The following is a 20223-nucleotide window of genomic DNA, read 5'->3' on the forward strand; positions in this document are numbered from 1 at the left end:
CCCGGTCTTTGGGTGGGTGTTTGATTTTCGTTGTTGTGTATACTTTGTATATACGGACAATGACAATAAATTTATCTATCTATCTATCTATCTATCTATCTATCTATCTACTCACACATACTTGTACTTTTGAAAGAAGTTGGACGGCTCAAGCAGCTTTGACCAGTCTGATTTCCCTTGAAGAATCTCATCTGTAACCACAAGACCTGTAGAGACACAAAACCGCAATGTAACTGCTTTTGTTATAAAGCTTTTGCAGATCTTCTGAGTTGGGTGGTCTTGGGGTGCCCTCACAGAACTGGAACTGGGGGAGCACAAGTCGGGAAAGGGAACTCAAAGGCTACTTGGCTCAACTCATAGCACTGAGACTAAGGGGAAAAGTTGCAAACCATAGAGACACCCAGATGACACCCAGCTCTACCTCTCTTTCAAATCAGAACCAGTGAAGGCGGTGAAGGTCCTGTGTGAGTGTCTGGAGGTGGTTGGAGGATGGATGGCAGCTAACAGGTTGAATCCTGACAAGACAGAAGTACTGTTTTTGGGGGACAGGAGGCGGGCAAGTGTGGAGGACACCCTGGTCCTGAATGGGGTAACTGTGCCCCTGAAGGACCAGATGTGCAGCCTGGGAGTCATTTTGGACTCACAGATGTCAATGGAGGCACAGGTCAATTCTGTATCCAGGGCAGCTGTCTACCAGCTCCACCTGGTACGCAGGCTAAGACCCTACCTGCCCACAGACTGTCTCACCAGAGTGGTGCATGCTCTAGTTATCTCCCGCTTGGACTACTGCAATGCACTCTATGTGGGGCTACCTTTGAAGGTGACCCGGAAACTGCAATTAATCCCGAATGTGGCAGCTAGACTGGAGATTGGGAGTGGCCGCCAAGACCATATAACACCAGTCCTGAGAGATCTGCATTGGCTCCCAGTACGTTTCTGAGCACAATTCAAAGTGTTGGTGCTGACCTTTAAAGCGCTAAATGGCCTCGGTCCCGTATACCTGAAGGAGCGTCTCCACCCCCATCGTTCTACCAGGACACTGAGATCCAGCACCAAGGGCCTTCTGGTGGTTCCCTCATTGCAAGAAGTGAGGTTACAGGGAACAAGACAGAGGGCCTTCTCGGTAGTGGCGCCTGCCCTGTGGAACGCCCTCCCATCAGATGTCAAGGAAATAAGCAGCTATCTCATTTTTAAAAGACATCTGAAGGCAGCCCTGTTTAGGGAAGTTTTTAATATTTAATGCTGTATTGTTTTTAACACTCGACTGGGAGCCGCCCAGAGTGGCTGGGGAAACTCAGCCAGATGGGCGGGGTATAAATAATAAATTATTACTTCTTCTTCTTCTTCTTCTTATTATTATTATTATATCAAGTCTCGTGCAATCAAGAACCAGATACATCTCTCTTGGCCATAGTATCCTCATCTAGAAAGTGCCCTTCCCACTTCCCACTTCTCCTTCTGTTTCCACTATCATAGAATCATAGAATTGTAGCACTGGAAGGGACCCGAGGGTCATCTAGTCCAACCCCCTTCAATGCAGGAAACTCAGCAAAAGCACCCATGGCAGACGGCCACTCAACCTTTACCTCAAAGGAAGGAGAGTCCCCCACCTCCCGAGGGAGTTTGACCCTCGTCAGCCTGCATCTATTGTCTTTGGGAGAACCACACACCGCCGTCTCAAAAGTTAAGTTGCTTACACCCTACTGTTTGGGAATATATATCAAGGTGGCTTACCGTATTTGAATTCTTCTACCATTACCGCTCTGGTTGAAGTCGACACATTATACGTGGAGTTCTGTTGTGGATACGCTGGGGTGATGATGGGCATCAGGTGATACCTGTCTGATGGATTCACCTGTGGCAGGTGAAGGATTATAAGAACGTTAAGAACCCTTGCTGGGTCAGACCAAGGCCCCATCTAGTCCAGCATCTTGTTCTTACGATGGCTGAACAGAGGCCCATGCGGAGCCTCTAAGCAGGACACAAGGGCAACAGCGCTCTCCCCAGCCATGATCTCCAGCAACAGGCATTCAGAAGCATACCAGCGTTTTTTCACTGCCATAATGACTAGTAGTCACTGAACGCCTAACCTCCCGTGTGTGTATCTGATTCCCTGTTATGCCATCAGAGCTAAACTATAGAATTGGCTAAAACAAGTTGCAGTTTATATTGTGCATTTTGGATTCCCATTTTGTATTTTTACGTTGTGAACCGCCCTGTGATCTTCGGATGAAGGTCGGTGTACAGATTCAATGACTTAATCAGTTAATAACACAATACAGATGGCCTCCAACTCAACGCTTCAGGTCTATTGGTTTATTATTATTCTTATTACTACTACCGTATTTTTCGCTCTATAAGACGCACCAAACCACAAGACGCACCTAGTTTTTGGAGGAGGAAAACAAGAAAAAAAATATTCTGAATCTCAGAAGCCAGAACAGCAAGAGGGATCGCTGCGCAGTGAAAGCAGCAATCCCTCTTGCTGTTCTGGCTTCTGTGATAGCTGCACAGCCTGCATTCGCTCCATAAGACGCACACACATTTCCCCTTACTTTTTAGGAGGGAAAAAGTGAGTCTTATAGAGCAAAAAATACGGTATATGCATTTATTATGTGCACTTCAACCCTTTGGTCCCAGGGCAGGTCACAACAATGAAGACACATTAATATGAAAATACAGAATTACACAATGTTAAAAACAGTTTAAGCTACACAATGGAACTGCCCCATCTTCTCTTCTCCCCACATGCCCCCCCCATCCATTTCAAGGTTCCCCCAACCCTCTGGAACGATTTTGGAGGTGTGTGGAGAAGTTCTGTTGTGCTGCTTAAAAACACTGCACTACTGGAACTGTTTAGCTGGACACCCTATAAAAGGTAGGCAGGTGTATAGCCTCAGAATTTATAACCAAGCGGGGCATATTATTTCTGAACTTTGCACTCCACTCCACCCTGCTCCCTGTTTCGTAGAAGCAAGGGAATGTCTAACCCACGACCCCAGCAGCTGTGCCTTTGGGTGAAGCAGATATATCCCGCCCTCCCCAGCCGAAGCCGGGCTCAGAGCAGCTAACAGTAAAAGTAATACAGCATTCTAACACCAATTCATTCTAAAATCAATTCAAAATTAAATTAATGGCAGCCATTGGGTTAGAGTTCTGTGAGGATTACCAAAGGAGAGATTTATGTTGTCCCATAGAATGCAATCCCTCTTGGTAAGGACACTTGCTGGTGTCCTAGGGAATCAAGAGGGCTCAGTATGAGTCAGTTCTCCTCCCCTCCCTCCTGACTAAAAGAGCAGCAACACTCTCACAAGGCTGCTACAACTGACGCCGGGGGATACAGGATGGTTTTCAAGGTAATGTGTTCTACAAACCCTGGGGTCCCAGGCCGGCAAGTTGAGGTTGCTCTCTTCGGGCTCTTTCAACAAGACTGGATTGGGCCATTCCCTGAAAAGAGAGCAGGTGAGCGAAACCAAGTGCATACTGCAGTCTAGAAAGCTGCATGTCAGTTATCCATATTGGTGCAGACATTCGCAGGTAACGCCTGTACAGTGGTACCTTGGGTTTACAGACGCTTCAGGTTACAGACTCTGCTAACCCAGAAATAGTACCCCGGGTTAAGAAATTTGCTTCAGGATGAGAACAGAAATCACGCAGCAGTGGTGTGGCAGCAGCAGGAGGCCCCATTAGCTAAAGTGGTGCTTCAGGTTAAGAACAGTCTCAGGTTAAGAACAGGCCTCCATAATGAATTAAGTACTTAACCCGAGATACCACTGTACTTTACTTGCCAGTGGTAACTGAGTGGCAACATCTTGCCAGCCCAAGATCAGATCTGTGTTCTTCCTACGTTATAATCTAGTGCATGTACGATCTGTGAATTGTGACAGCTGGCCAGATACTTACCACCTAGAGAAAACCAGGAAGAATTTATGAACCAGCGTTGAAGCCAAGGCATTCGGATACAGCTGACACGTCCTCGCCACCAACATGGCCCAAGAAACACCACCAAGAAATCCCAGCATATTTGAATAAATCCCACGCCCTAAAAGGCAGACATTTGTCACTTCAGATTTCCCGAGCATTTCAGATAGTTTCAGGTTATTAGAGGGCCAAAACTAGAGCTTAAATACGCAGCAGAGCAACTATATAATCTCGTTTTTCCTTAACCAATTACAGGGGAGGGAAAGCCCAATTCTCACTGTGAAGACAGCACTCAGGAAGGCGGGGCTTAGCTATTCAATTCTCCTGCCAAGGTCGAAAAAAAGACCCCCCCTCAAAAAAGGGAGCTAGGAGCCTTAGAAAAAGCAGTCACAGCAATTTGTATTTAATTTTAATTCCGATTTGGATTCAAATGCATGCTTTGCTTTCGAAACAGCTCCCTCTTGTGGTGCCTATTGCCCTTCCATCAAAATTTGAGCGTGCTACATCTATGTTATGGGACGCGGGTGGTGCTGTGGGTTAAACCACTGTGGCGCTTGGGCTACAACGCCCATGATTTTTTACCATTGGCCACGCAGTCTGGGGATGATGGAGAGTTCAACAACAGCTGGAAGGCGAGTTTCTCACCCCTGACACAGGTGCGTCCTCCGCTAATCTGCCTGATCCCTTTATAACTTGGAAATCTCCCAAGTTAGCAGGAGACCTGAAGATAAAGTTTCATGGAACCAAGATTCAAAGGGCAAGCCTACATTCCTAGGCTAGATTTAGGAGCTGGCAAGGTTACCTAGAAGCCAGGTTGGAGTATAAACACCTGGCCCCTGCCTTGGTGCTTAGTTAGGAGGCCCCAGCTTTTAGGTGATAGCCTCTGAAAACCTGCAATTCTTGAGGCTCTGATACTTCAAATGAGGGGTTCCCTGGCCACTAGATTCCAAACTGGTTTTAAGTATTCATCATCAGCAGCTAGAACGTTTTCAGGTGTTTCTCTGCCATCATTAGACCAGCATTCAAGCTCGTCCTCAGGATTTGAGACATAATCGCCATTATGCAGATTTTGAAGGCAACGTGCAGAGGCGACAGGCTCCACTTGGCTTAGCCTAAAGAGCCATTTCAAGGACTATTAAGCTCAGGGGCTGATACCACAAAATTTGATGTATTAAGTACTTACGTTTTGCCCACAGCTTAATTGCTCTGAGCGTCAGCCTGAAGTTCTCCTTGTCTGGTACTAAATGAAGTATTTCATCAGTGACTCTGCAACCTGCCGGCAAACGTTAAGCCTTTGCGTTAAATCAGGCAAGGGCAGCAGGCTACTGGGAGGCAGTAAGACTGAACATACACGGTGCAGAATAGGCTTCTAATTTTACCTGTTCAGTCCTCCCACACAACATGGCCTGAACTGATAAAGCTAAGTGGAAATACTAGACTTGAAGGAATGGGGTTTCTTCTGTGCAGTCAGTTTAAAACTGGCTCAACCCCCCCTTTCTTCTTAGCATTTCTAAAAATGCTTTAACTTGAGCTGTTGAGCAAATGCATAACAAGAGCACAGCTGCATAAACAAGGCTCTCTCCTTCATCAGTCTGTGACGATAAGGATGGCCTTGTCCACTCTAAAGTGGAACAGAGATGACACTTTATGTCTTATCTTACCACAACCCTGACGCACAGACCTAAGTCTGGGAACAAAGCCAGAGTGTGTTCTCGGAGATGATGACCTCTTCCTCCAAGATAAGAGTAGGAAGAGGAAGATCCTTTTATGGTCAGAAGTACAGGAAGGTTGGAAGAAATTTAAGGACTATCTTAAGAAACATTGTAAAATTACTGAATGTTAGAACGATGTTGATTTAGAAACTAAGTGGTTTCTAGCTGTAATGATCATGTAATTAAGAAAAGGAAGATCAAAAATTAAATAGAAATTAAGGGAGGGATTTGCTGAATTAAATAATTGGAAATTGGAATGCAGAAAGGGGAGGTACGAGGAGGTCGGGAAAATTAGTCATAAGAAAATAAGGGATTGAAATTATACTTGTTATTGTTTGTGTTTTATTTGTATTTTTGTGTTTTATTTTATATATTTTTTTTGAAACTTCAATAAATATCTTTTAAAAAAAACACAGAAGTACAGGAAGGAAGATCCTTTTATGGTTGAGAATACCAGAGCAGGAACATATGTGATGTCAACCTGCGTACATAGGCTGACGTGGTTGGGTTCCTAGGGAAGGAGGGAGAGGGTGCCTGGAGGATATATATATATACTGCATGAAATTTCTCATTTCTTTGGACTTGCTGTGGACTGACCACGCAAGTGCCTTCTGCAATCCGGAGAGCAGAATAAACTCTTTCTTTGAACCAACCCTCGGTGTCATTTGACTTCCTTCCTCCTGTCCCGGAGCAACGCAGACCCAATCAGTGAACTCCAATAAGGCTACAGACTTATCAGGCCCATGCTATGGACGGGATTCAAAGAATCACACAGCTACATCTGCGTGCTGAGGGCATTACAAACATACGCTGCTGCATGACAGGCTGCTTTTGGAATTGCAACCATTCCCAGGTTCAAAGCATCACAGCTACTAAACTTCACTGTGTCACTGAGAAAGTCTGTCTTTTCCATACCTACTGGGCAGCGAAACAGCCTGTGCACCCTTCCCTGAACTCCTTGGAGGAAAAGACAGAACAAAAAATAGTGTGCGCCACATGAATCTGCTACTCATAGTCAAAAGTCCCCTATCAAGTAGGGCAGATCACAGCCATTTAATACCCAGTTACTTGAGTAGCTGTGTTTAGCAGCCACCGTTAAGAAAAACTGGAAAGGTACGCATTACCATTTAAGCTCCGAATACACCTTATATCAAGGCTTCCCAGATGCGAGTTGTCCCGAAGATCCAGGTTATCAGACAAGATTGGCACAGCCAGCCTCGCAAATACAAGATCGATCTATGGAGGCAAGAAATGAAAGTAGCCTCTCAGCAAGTGACCTCTTTAACAGCTTGCCACCAAACATCAAGAACTGCTAGAGCAGTAGAAATGCCTTCGAGCATATTCTACAGACACTGCTCCGAGTATTTTTTTTATTTTATTCATTCAGTAATATTTTTAGGCCGCCCTCTGTTGGCAAGGCGGACACAATAAAGCAGGTTGCCACAAGGGATCAAATTTAACTGCAGAACAATCAAAAGGGACATTCCTGGTGAGGCACTCCTTGAAGTGTTTAGGCTACAGGTTGTTTAGGGCTTTATAGGTAAACAGCATACAATCATCTTAAGATTTGGCACCAGAGTGTTGAATTGGAAACCCCAGGGTGAGTGTTATGTAGTCCTAATAAACTGATGGATTAACAAATGAATTGTTCCACATGGAGCCCCATAGCCAGCGTAATGCTGGTGGTCAACAAAAGAGGTTTAAAGACTGTTTCAAGGCAAATCTAAAAAAATGTAATATAAACACTGACAACTGGGAAACACTGGCCTGCAAGCCCTCCAATTGGAGAACAGCCTTTACCAAAGGTGTCATGGTCTTTGAAGACACTCGAACTGAGGACGCAAGGGAGAAATGTGCTAAGAGGAAGGCATGCTTGGCAAATCCACACCGTGATCAACTCCCACCCGGAAACCAATGTCCCCACTGTGGAAGGACATGTGGATCCAGAATTGGCCTTCACTGTCACTTACGGACTCATTGTTAAAACCGTGTCTATGGAAGACAATCTTACTCGGTTACGAGGGATCGCCAAAGAAGAAGACTGTGGGGTTACCAGAACACAGATTCCTGTGGTAAGGCTGGTGAAAGGCACTTAAAAAATAGTTTTTATTAAGGTTTTTCGTGTTATAAAGCAAACAGATAAGCAGGGAAAGGTCTTCTATTGTCTCCACTTTCAATTCCTAGTCTTTTTCAGAATGTTTGCTTGCTCTACCAGACTACAACACTTGCCCTTTCAAGTTGGACTATATCTGATAAGGAAACAGTGGGAGAATTTGCTACTATTCAAAGCTGTACAAAACGAAAATGCCATACGGAGATAAAATAGGACAATTCTTACCTAAAACAAAATTAACAAGTCTATCTAATGGAAGGTGGGCAATAATTAAGACAGATTAAGAAATATTGGAAGGGTTGAAAGAAAACAAGGCTCAAATGGGCTGACATGGATGTTTTATAAAAAAAAAGTTCTCAGATACTTTTGAATCCATTGAAAAAGACAATGAATGAAATGGTAGAAAAATATATTCTGGGGACCTGGAAAGAAGCCAATATAGTGGTGATTCTAAAGGAAGGCAAGGACCGATCATCAGTGACTGCATATCACCCTATATCCTTATTAAACACAGATTATAAAATTTTCATTGGAATATTGGCATAAAGTCTGAACAGCATTAGAAGCAAAACTAACAGTCCAGATCAGACAAGACTTATATGGGCAAGGAAAATGAGACAGTGTTTGTAAAATGATAGATATTATGAATTATGTGGCAAGTAATAAACATGGATTAATACTTTTGTTTCTTGATGTAGAGAAGGCCTTCGACAATGTGCAGTGGCCTTCTCTATTTCAGTTAATGAAATTCCATAATTTTGGAGATAAATGTATAAATTGGTTTCCTGCTTTCTATACTGACCCCAAAGTGAGGGTTTTTAGTGACTGTTACGTCATCAGTAACATTTAGCCCATCTACTGAGCCATCAATGCACTGTAAATCCAAGGTTTCTATTTGGGAGAAAGCCTCGGGGTTTTTTTTACTGCAATCAATATATTTTTGCCTCTTTTACCACTGTCTCTGCCCTTATTCTTGATATCTTTAAAATGAAATCAATTAATTTAGCCATAGCTGCACACTCCCATAATTTATCTCTCCATTCCATTTTTAAAGATCAGTCTTTTGTATTAGGTATAATTTGGCGCTGTGGGTTAAACCACAGAGCCTAGGGCTTGCCAATCAGAAGGTCGCGGTTCGAATCCCCGCGACGGGGTGAGCTCCCGTTGCTCGGTCGCTGCTCCTGCCAACCTAGCAGTTCGAAAGCACGTCAAAGTGCAAGGAGATAAATAGGTACCGCTCTGGCGGGAAGGTAAACGGCGTTTCCATGCGCTGCTCTGGTTCGCCAGAAGCGGCTCAGTCATGCTGGCCACATGACCCGGAAGCTGTAAGCCGGCTCCCTCAGCCAGTAAAGCGAGATGAGTGCTGCAACCCCAGAGTCGGTCACGACTGGACCTAATGGTCAGGGGTCCCTTGACCTTTACCTTACTAATGATTAAAGTGCTTTATTCCATCTCCGAGTCTTTACATTCCATACCCCCATCCTCCGGGTTCCCCGCCCCCAACCTTCTAAAGTGAGCCTCATGCTTCCACTGAGCATGCTTAGTCCTTGTTGGATCAATGTGAGTCCCATCTACATTAAATTATTTAACTTGGCATCTATCCTCCCATCAGTTGCAATCCATTTAACCAACTAAAGCACTCATGAAATGCAATCACATAGGTTCATGGATCATCTAGTTTTGCCCCCCAAACCACCATAAATACCTATTTCTACGAAGGAAAGAGGAAGTAATGATTATTATTATTTACCTCAATACCATCAAATTCAAACTTGATGACTGGTACATATGCATCTTCTACTGCCTGTAGGAAGGAGAGATTAAGAGAGCTTTTACGTAATCTAAGTGACCGCATTTGGAATGAGATGCATTAACAGTATGACATAGAGATGGACCAATGTCCCAATTCTCTACAAGGAGGCCTCATACCACCCAATAATCATGTCAAGCACAACGCTGAAGGAATGGGTTTCCCAAATCTAAAACCTGACTGCGCAGTCAGTCTAAAAACGGGCCCTTCTCCAATAGCTAAAATCCATTAACTTGAGCACTTGAGCCAATGTATAACAAGAACCCAGCTGTATAAACAAAGCCCTCTCCTTTATCAGTACGTGACACTTAATGAATGGCCTTGTCAGTTCCGAAGTGGAGACAGGACGGCAGAGCTGGGGCTTATCTTATCCTGTAGGATGTAAATATCCTGACACACTGATGCACAGACTCTGCAAGACAGGGTCTGTCAGTCCCCACGGCCGGAGATAGAGGGAAACTCCTATAGCTGGGTGACCCTCTTAACCCCAAGATAACAATACAGGAACAGGAACATCTGTTTATGGTCATGGATGTCAACTTATGTACAGGAACATCTGTGTATGTTCGTGGATGTCAACTTGCGTGTATGAATGTACGAGGCTAGATTCCTGGGGAAGGGGGGAGAGGGTGCCTGGAGGATATATATACTGTGTGAAATTTCTCTTTCTGCAGACTTGCTGTGAACTGACCATGCAAGTGCCTTCTGCTATCCAGAGAGCAGAATAAACTCTTTCTCTGAACCAAACCTCGGTGTCATTTGACTTCCTTCCTCCCGTCCGGGAGCAACGCAGACCCCACCAATCGGTAAAGTCTAAAAAGGCTACAACGCTTTTCAATGGAGTCAGCATGCACACGAGTAAATATTACACACACCGGCTCGTCCAAGCAAGACAAGAGACTTACTTACTCTTAAGTTCCTGATGCCATCTTTGAGCTTTAGCTTCTCAAAGAACAACTGGAAGAAGTCGGACCTTTCCACATGTCTAGGGGCAACACAGAGAGCATCTATATCAGCACCTGCAAGAAGAAAAGGCCCTCAAATTAGCAGCTTTCAGTAGCTTAAGGCAAACTACTTCCCAGGTTGAGGCGTCTTACGAGAATCATACCTTTTGTGTGGACTCCAAGCCGATAGGAACCAAACGTAAAAATCTTGCCACCACAACGTGATGAGACTGAAGATGGGAGGTTCTGCAGGAAAGTTGGAAACATTTACACCTTGAAAATCTAAGCTACTGGGTTCCAGAGGTGTAGGAAGGTCAGGTGGTACCTGGCATGGAAAATTTCTGGTCAACCCCCCCCCCCCCCGATTATTATGTTTTTTGCCTGCAAAAACAGTTTTACGTTATTTCATATTTTCTTTTCTTACAAAGGAATGTGGATTATCGGCCTCTGATAACAAGGAAGAGACTGTGGACAGATACTTAAATCTACACAGGATGGATTGTGTTTTGGCTCCACTGAATTGAAATTTCAGCCTTCACGGCATATGAAAACAGCCAAGTAAACAGTTATTTTCGTGGAGGAGGGTCAAGATATTAACTGATATGCATGAAATTTCAGATATAGCTATATAATCCCTAGTGTACTAAGATAAGACCTTTGGAGCAGGTTTTTGTTTTTTAAAAAAGTTTTTTATGAACCGCCCTAGTACGGCAGTAATTGTTCCTTGATAATTAAGTTCTTAAGCCGAGGTACCACTGTACTACCCAGGGCTTGGTGGGGCAGGTGTGGGGGGAGAAGAGGAGAGGTTGGAGAGGGCTCACCCACAGCAATGGACTTGCTGTATACCTGAGGATGTGTGCATAATGGCAGCTGTTAATAGCTTGCCCTTTGCAGAGCCAGAATCTTACAGCAAGAACTACAGAATCCTAGCTACAAAAGGCAAGGAGGAGGAGGACCATATAAAACTTACGTCTCTGACAAACTTCTTACCTTCTTCTCTGCAACCTCCACAATCCACTCTTTGACCAAATTATTTAGCTTACTGAGAACAACTATCCTGCAATAGGGGGAAATGTTAAAAAGGGAAGATTTAATAGTAGTTGTAGAAATTGTGGTAGCTTCAATGTTAATGTTAATGGGTCAAAAACAACAACAATACTGTTACTGCCTTGTTAATGGGTCACTATTTTGCTTTCAGGTAGCAGTCACTGCCTCCTTCTTCCTGCATTCATCCCCTCAATTCATTCCTTTCCTCATTCCACCTATGACACTTGTCAGTTCAGGCATCTGTTGAAGTGGGCCGAGATTGACAAAAGCTACAACGCAATAATTTGGTCACTCTTCACTGTTTTTCCTGCAGCAGATTAACACAGATAGCCTTCCGGTAATTACTATAAGCTTAGTAATTTGAACAAATATTATGCAATATTGTGCAATATGGTGGTCCTTTGTTCAATATATGAAGGAAACTAGTCTTAAAGGCAAACTTTCTGAAGCATCTATGCAGATATGGTTATCCTCAACAATATGCTTCTCTGGGAACTGTCTGCGACGGGGAAAACAACTTTTGTGCTGTCCCCAAGACATTCTGGATATGTGGATAATTTGTATGGATTGATAAGAATCATTTGTGTGTTAATGTACTGTCTCTTGAATTGGCTTTTGAATTCTGGTGCTGGAGGAGACTCTTGAGAGTCCCATGGACTGCAAGAAGATCAAACCGATCCATTCTGAAGGAAATCAGCCCTGAGTGCTCACTGGAAGGACAGATCCTGAAGCTGAGACTCCAATACTTTGGCCACCTCATGAGAAGAGAAGACTCCGTGGAAAAGACCCTGATGCTGGCAAAGATGGAGGGCACAAGGAGAAGGGGATTGCAGAGGACGAGATGGTGGGACAGTGTTCTTGAAGCTATGAACATGAGTTTGACCAAGATGCGGGAGGCAGTGGAAGACAGGAGTGCCTGGCGTGCTCTGGTCCATGGGGTCACGAAGAGTCGGACACGACTAAACAACTAAACAACAAATACTGTCTCACACTCTTATGGGGGGTTGGTGGTGGATATCATATAGTAGGCATCTCTCGAGAGACAATGGAGTGCACCTCCAAGGGTCAAACCACTGCAGTAGCAGCACCAAAATGACCTCCCCGGGCCGCAAATCCTGGGCAGTGTGTCTGGCGGTCCTGGGCTGCCCAGACAACAAGACCCCCCCCCCGGCCTCGCTGATGATAATGATAATAATAATAATAATTTATTTATACCCTGCCCTTCCCGGTTCAGAAAACCGGGCTCAGGATGGCTAACAATAAATTTAAAACACTTAATTGTAAAAGCAGCATAAAATACAGTATAAAAACATGAATAACAATAAAATTCAAAATTCAGAAATCAATTTGGGGGAAATCCATCTAATAAGCCTTAGCTAGTCACTAGGGCTAGCTGGCTGAATTAGTCCTACTTGGGCCAGCGAGGAGGCCAGGGGAGAATTAGCTGTGGGGTCTCAGAGCCGGGAATCTTCATAAAAGGGGAGGGAAGAAAAGGGAAATAAAAGATCAGGCTGAATTCAAATTAAAGGCCAGGCAGAATAGCTCTGTCTTATAGGCCGATGGAAGGTGGTTCAATCCTGAAGAGCCCTAATCTCATGGGACAGAGCATTCCACCAGGTCGGAGCCATCACTGAAAAGGCCCTGGTCCAAAGGAAACCAGAGCAATATGTTTGGCACCAGCCTGGCTGCGGGAGTTGCTGGAAGGAGGCGTACAAGGTGCTGTCTTAGGGACTCCACTCTGGCTTTGTGTTGGGTTTGCTCCTTATCCCTTTCTTCTCCTGAAGATGTCCCATAATGCAGCAGAGTTTTAGAATCAATTTTCCTTCTCCTCAATGGGTGACCTTCCCAGGTTGACGAGCCCCATCTGCCCCCCACTTTCCTCCACAGTCCATGCTGAAAGTGGGTTTCTTGACCCACTATTGGTCTTGTCTGCTCAATCTGCTGGAGTCTGTCTTTGCATGCAAAGGACGTCCCTAACTCCCCAAGGGTTTGAGACCCATCGGCTACCCTCACCTGGTTTAGCCGGCCAGTTGAAGGTGTTCCTGGCATGTGGCTGCCGTTGCATGTTGACAGCTTCTAGAAGCCACAGGCGAGAGCCGAGTGCAGGGTGTGGACCAAAGGTGAACAAACTACCCCAGAAGGAGCATGACGTGTCCCCCACCAGAGGTACTACAAAGGTAAAGGGATCCCTGATCATTAGGTCCAGTTGTGACCGACTCTGGGGTTGCGGCGCTCATCTCGCTTTATTGGCCAAGGGAGCTGATGTACAGCTTCCGGGTCATGTGGCCAGTATGACTAAGCCGCTTCTGGCGAACCAGAGCAGCGCATGGAAACGCCGTTTACCTTCCCGCCGGAGCGGTACCTATTTATCTACTTGCACTTTGACGTGCTTTCGAACTGCTAGGTTGGCAGGAGCAGGGACCGAGCAACGGGAGCTCACCCCGTTGCGGGGATTCAAACTGCTGACCTTCTGATCGGCAAGTCCTAGGCTCTGTGGTTTAACCCACAGTGCCACCCGCGTCCCCTCCCCCTGACAACCCATACACCTTGGATACCATATTATATTAGCTGTTACACTATACCTGTTTACTCTTACCTGCGACCAAGCTCTTCCTCATCTTCAAATACACCAAAAGGCTTCATGGCTTCAATCAGCTTCTGTGTGTGGATGTAATCTATTTCCCTCGGAGGAGCCAAGCTAATTGGAGCAGTGACCCCGTAGTGCCTTTGCGGCTGGTTCTCCAAATAATTTCTATACAGGAAAAGTCACATTAAACATGATAAAGGAGATAAGTTATCTCACACAGAAACACACACACTTTTAAAAACCACATGCACCAAAACTGCAGGTATTTAGTAGAAATGATTAACGTCGGTGAGTGTGATGTTGCACACGGGAAAACGAACTTATGATGCACTTTTCTATTTTAGTAAATGTCAAAACTTTCTAGAAGTATTAATGCAGGCTTCTAGGAAGTCTACAATTCCCTGACACATCATGTGATTTAAAAGGAAGTAGCACAGTTTCTTACAGCAGGGAAATGGTACTAAATACCATTTCACCCATGTAAACCATTAGCTAAATTTTCATTTGTTTATTTCTTTTACTATCAATGTTACAAGACTGCAGAGAAATTCAGAATGCCCATAACCAACCACGGAAAGTGTGCTCTATCAGAAGAAGGCAGTTTAACATAAAAAACCTTTATTCTAAATACAGTTGTGCCTTGGATCCCGAACGCCTTGCGAGTCAAACGTATTGGCTCCTGAACGCTGCAAATCCGGAAGTGAGTGTTCCGGTTTGCGAACGTTCTTTGGAACCCGAACGTTCCGACGCTTCCCGCAGCGAATCTGAAGCCGTGCCTTGGTTTCCAAACATTTTGGAAGTTGAACGGACTTCCGGAACGGATTCCGTTCAACTTCCAAGGTAGCACTGTATTAGCCCCAAATCTACCAACGTGCATTCATAATCCAAAGCCACAATTGCAGAAAAACAACAGTACTATCTTGAAGGCTCTATCAATACTGCTTTCCAATTTCATGGACTACCAACATGCTTGGGTAATCCAGCTCACTGCCTTTTCTCCAAAGCCACTCACTCTCTAATGGACTGTGTATATCAGTGATACGGAACTGGTGATCAGATGTTGTTGAACTACAACTCCCATCAGCCCCCACAGGCATGGGCAACCGTCAGGGATGATGGAATTTGTAGTCCTACACCAGATAGAGGGAGCCACAGGATCCCCATCCCTGATACACAAGGACCTTTTTGAAGGGCCCTCTATACAAAATATGCACATCCGGGAGCAGACTGGGTGAGAATCTCTTTCTCCTTTGTGTACCATTTTCAAACACCACCATTGCAGTATGCCTTTGAATATGAGTTGCTGGAAACCTTAGGAGAGCTGACTTGCTGCTATGCTCATGTTCAGTTTATAGGCTTCCCACTGCGGGAATAGGGAGCTGGAATAGATGGGCCTTTGGCCAAATCTAGCAAGCCCTCCTCACCTGCAATTCCCAGTAAATGGTAGTCAGAGGCATGAATTTGTCTAAACCCCTTTTAGCCTGGTGGTCAACAAACACAACGCTGTGTGAAATTCAGGCATTTTAACTATGTGCTTTGTGGAGTTGTTATACTTCATCTTGTCTGCCCTGAAGAAGAGCCATGGGGGAACAGTGGAGATGGGGTTCTTGTTTTTACCTGTAAGCCGCTTTGAGCCCAGTCAGGGAAAAGGGCGTGGTGCAAATTAATATATAATAGTAATAATAATTAACACAAAAAACCCCACCCACAGCACCCTCTTGCCAACTTTGCATGTGGCAATACCAATTCTGGCACGCAAAACCACATGCCACAGTATTCATTATTGTTACGATTTATTAAATATCCACGCCGCCCTTCATCCGAGGGTCACAGGGCGGCTTACAAAACAAAAACACAAAAGCACTTAACTACCATCGGAAGTAGGAACAGCAGCAAGATGTGCTTCCAGCCTTTTCTAAGCGCAGTTAAGGCTGTTTGGCTGCAATTAACTAATTACAGCTCCTCTCCTTTCTCTCTGGAAGCTGCATCTGCCCAGAGAGAGGTAAAAACGGGTGCAGTAAAAGCAATTTCCCCCAAGGACGCCAAGTTTCAAACAGGTAAAGAATTATTATTATTATTATTAAAAACAAACTGGGCTAGGAGAGCGAGAAGCATTCGCCCCTAAACCCATCCCATGCCTAGAAAAGCTGCTGGTCCCTGGACAATGAATGAATTGAATGAATGAATGAGTGAATGAATAATACAGCTGTAGCAGCAGCAGCAGCAACAGGACCACGCCCACCCCTTACCCGCAAGTCTCCTTCATAGCCACCGCCAGCGCGAGCTCCGGGCGCACCTCCCGCTTCCAGCGCGCGACGCAGCCACCTGCAGCCAAGCCACGCCCACTCCCTCCGCCCTCTTATATAAGGAGCGCAGCCGCCGCCGCTGCCGCGCCCCCTGCCGTCGGCTACCTGGCATGACAACCACCTCGCTTCTACGCCAAAGCCGTCCCCCCACCCCGCTCTCGCGACCCGCGCCGGAGCGCGGGAAGCGGGGGTGCTTTCCCATGAGCCTTTGCGCGGCGGCGGGAGAGTCTATAACGGCTTTTCCCGCCTTTTTCTCTCTCTCGTCTTCTCCCCTCACGAAGCGCTGCGTGAGGGTAGAATGGAAATACATATACCGGTAACAATAAAAGGTTAAAGTAACAAAATCGCTGCGTGTGAAACTAACCACATTCCCCTCACGCCACCATGGAAAACGGAGTCCGTTTTTGTCGCTTTTGTTAAGCAAAGAAGAGCCGGGAAACGATTTTTAGGCTGGGCCATTAGGAAAAGTGTTTTGGTGACGTGTGAGTTTTTTTGGCGCTGCTGCTGCTTATCGTTGCAAGAGAAAAGGTTTTTTTTTTTTTAATTAACAGAGCTGGTGTTGAAAACAGAAATTGGACGCTTGAAAATGTGTTCCAGCCCTCAGAAATATCGCCCCTGTCCGTTTACTGTTAACATAATCACCATCTTAAATGCTTGGTACCTTCCTCTGTTTTGCTGCTGTTTAAATATGGCTGTTGAGAACAGCACTGGGATCCTTTGGAAGGTCGGTGTGCCATGATAGAAATAAGGCAAATTACAAATAAATGTTTTAGTTGGTGCTAAGAAATGGTGCTGTGCGACCAACTGGCTTCCAGCTTACACAAGAAAAACCCTGTGCCAGATTTGCTTCATTTGTATTTATTTAAAACTCCTCTTTCCTATTTTTCAAACCCCACACTAAAAAAAAAAAAAAAAGGCTCCCAGAGCAGCTTACAGATCACGAAAAAAAGAAGAGAAGAAAGCCTCAGGTTTACAATCTTAAAAAGGACACCAAAATGATTTTGCCATTTTGGGGGAAACGGCTAACAACTCCCTTTTTAAGCTCACTGCGCAAATGCAACTTCCAGAGGAGGCAGCTACATTATTAGTTTGTTGCAAAAAACCCTAGAAAGACTTGCAAGAACTAGTTTGTTGCAACAAAAAACAAGAAAGAGGCATCTTCAAAGACTCAAAACACATTTTTATGGCCTAAGCCATTGTGCGTCAGAGTTGGCTTTCTCAGATGTGTGCAAGGATTATTATTATTATTATTATTATTATTATTAATTTATTCACTGTCCCTCATTCGAGGATCACAGGGTGGTTTACAATATAAGGTTATAAAGGTAAAAGGCAAAGGACCCCTGGACGGTTAAGTCCAGTCAAAGGTGACTATGAGGTTGCAGCGCTCATCTCGCTTTCAGGTCGATGGAGTCAGCATTTGTCCACAGACATCTTTCCGGGTCATGTGGCCAGCAGGACTAAACCACTTCTGGCGCAACGGAACACCGTGACGGAAACCAGAGCACACGGAAATGCCGTTTACCTTCCTGCTGCAGCGGTACCTATTTATCTACTTGCACTGGTGTGCTTTCAAACTGCTAGGTTGGCAGAAGCTGGGACAGAGAAACGGGAGCTCACCCCGTCATGGGGATTCGAACCGCCGACCTTCTGACTGGCAATCCCCAGAGGCTCAGTGGTTTAGACCACAACACCACCCACGTCCCATAAGGTTATACTGGTATGTATTTGTCTGCTGCATGGTTCACACCCACACCCCTTCCATTTTGATCCTTACAACAATCCTGCAAGGTAGGCTAGGCTGGAAGAGAGTAGCTAGTACAGTGGCTATATGTCTTAACTCCACAGAAGACCTGGAGTTTTCCTCCATGTTCACATACTTTGTCTAGAGATTCTCCGGGTCCGTGTTTGGTTCTGGTTGAGGGTCAATTATACCAGTAGCTGGCAGGCAGGATAACATGGTTTGACTGCCACAAACCTTAAAATGTATTGTTGCATGCCACCCCAATCTCTGAGTGGGTGTGAGATTCCAGGGGTTGCAAGCACTTTCCAGTTTCTTTGAAATGACGGACAGCAGAGACTGTGGTTTCTTTGTGATATATGGTTTTATTTACTCATAAATGCAACATGATCCTATGATGGAAGCATTAGAAGGGCTAGAACACCCTAGAAGGTCCCAAGTCATATAAATAGGATGGAGGGGGCACAGGGCTGCCCTGAGACATTTTGTTGCCTGAGGTGAAGGACCAGGATGGCGTCCTCCCATATAGAAGCTGAGCAGATTGGCTGCCGAAGCTCACTTCAAGACAAGGAATGGGACAGTCCTTCAGTGCTTCTGAGGATAGCAGGCTGTATTAGGGGGCTCAGGATGTGCCATGGAGGACATACACAGTTTTTACCTTGCAAGATAAAAGTGACCTCACCATAGGCTCATTTGGGAGGAAGGGCAGGGTATAAGTTTGATTAATAAGTAAGCTGTACTTCTTGCTATGGCTTCTGTATATATGCCCTGAATGAGTTTTTACCACATGTAGTTGGGCAAGTGGTGGGATTGGAGGGAGGTTAATTGATCCCTCTAGCAGAGACAGAGGCAGATGGATATACAGTATAATCCAAGCAGCACACTTTTTAATTGCTACATTGTAGCAATGCATTGTAGCAATGCATTGTAGCAATGCCTCTGAGGAGTAAACAGTGGCATGTTTTACCCTCACAACAGCTCTATGTGAGGTACACTAGCCCCAGACAGTGATTTGTCCAAGGCCACCCACTGGGCTTCATAGCTGAGTGGGGATCTGAATCTGGTTTCTTTACATTTACATTCAATACCCAACATGTTGGAATGGCTCCACACTTTACATGGCAATCATCCTTGCTGCAGGAGGTACACCGGCATTTCCTAAAGCAAACATGTAAAGAGAGAATGACAATTGTATATATGCCCTTAAACATCTTTGTTCATGTGGGGCTCCCAGACACATATGCATAGGTATGTAAGGGTGCCCATCTGTTGTTTACACTTTATGAATTCTTTGCATGAATGCAAATATGTAAGTGTCGCAGTCATTTAAAATGTTCAATGGCCCTTTACCATTGGAGCCATGTTGGTTCCCTATCCTTTTGTTTTATTCAACATGCCCCTTCCCTAAGGCATAGGTTGGGAAACAATTACTTAATAATATGTAAAATACAAAGTTATTCTCTTTTGTATCTCTGCATTTATATAACATAAAACAGGAGGAATTGTAGCCTGAGAGCCCCCCCTCCAAATGATTACAACCCCAGAGCACCCACCAATTATATTCTGGCTCTGATTGCTTGCATTGAGTCCCCAGTGAAATACTGTCATTAGACTGGACAGTCCATCCGCGCCATTTCACTCCAAATTGAAGCCCAGATTAATTGTGGTACTGGCGAGCTCTCAAAACAGTTTAGGAACGAGAAACTAACCATTAACACAGTGAAGCCACACTAATCACACTAGCCTTGATGCGGTCTCTTTCTTTGATCAGCTCACTCTCTCTCAGCAGGCCCCAAAATAGCCCCAGGGTACAAGAGTGCTTCCATTGCAATCATGTTAATTTTGCTTTTAGTTTGTCTTTAGCTGTTGGAGATTAATGAATAAAAGTGGTGTTTAAATTTACAACCAGGCTTGTTCTGATAGCTCAGTGGTATCATCGCCCCTGGTTTTTCAACTTTGATTATCTAAGCCAGTCATCTACAAAAAAGGAAAGAAATGTCTTTTCTATCTAGAGCAAGACAACACACAAACCTGATGGGATG

General features: G+C 44.9%; 1 protein-coding gene across 2 annotated transcripts; it reads right to left on the reverse strand.

Moving 5' to 3' along the window:
- Positions 1–111: 111 nt before the first annotated feature.
- Positions 112–16471, reverse strand: LOC114594896 (poly(A) polymerase gamma). 2 transcript variants are annotated; one of them, XM_028725144.2, is made up of 12 exons: positions 16384–16471; positions 14144–14299; positions 11491–11557; positions 10665–10746; positions 10466–10575; positions 9497–9550; positions 6758–6869; positions 5105–5194; positions 3904–4042; positions 3375–3447; positions 1735–1855; positions 112–206 (listed from the first exon to the last, which is right to left on the reverse strand). In XM_028725144.2, exons 1-12 carry the CDS (start codon positions 16398–16400, stop codon positions 112–114), a joined length of 1116 nt encoding a protein of 371 aa, XP_028580977.2. In that variant the 5' UTR covers positions 16401–16471. The 2 variants fall into 2 exon arrangements, with proteins under 2 accessions (XP_028580977.2, XP_028580979.2); XM_028725146.2 differs by lacking the exons at positions 112–206; positions 1735–1855; positions 3375–3447 and having other exon boundaries at positions 3900–4042.
- Between the last annotated feature and the right edge of the window lie 3752 nt (positions 16472–20223).

Source organism: Podarcis muralis, chromosome 3, assembly GCF_964188315.1.
Source record: "Podarcis muralis chromosome 3, rPodMur119.hap1.1, whole genome shotgun sequence".
Classification (NCBI taxonomy): domain Eukaryota; kingdom Metazoa; phylum Chordata; class Lepidosauria; order Squamata; family Lacertidae; genus Podarcis; species Podarcis muralis.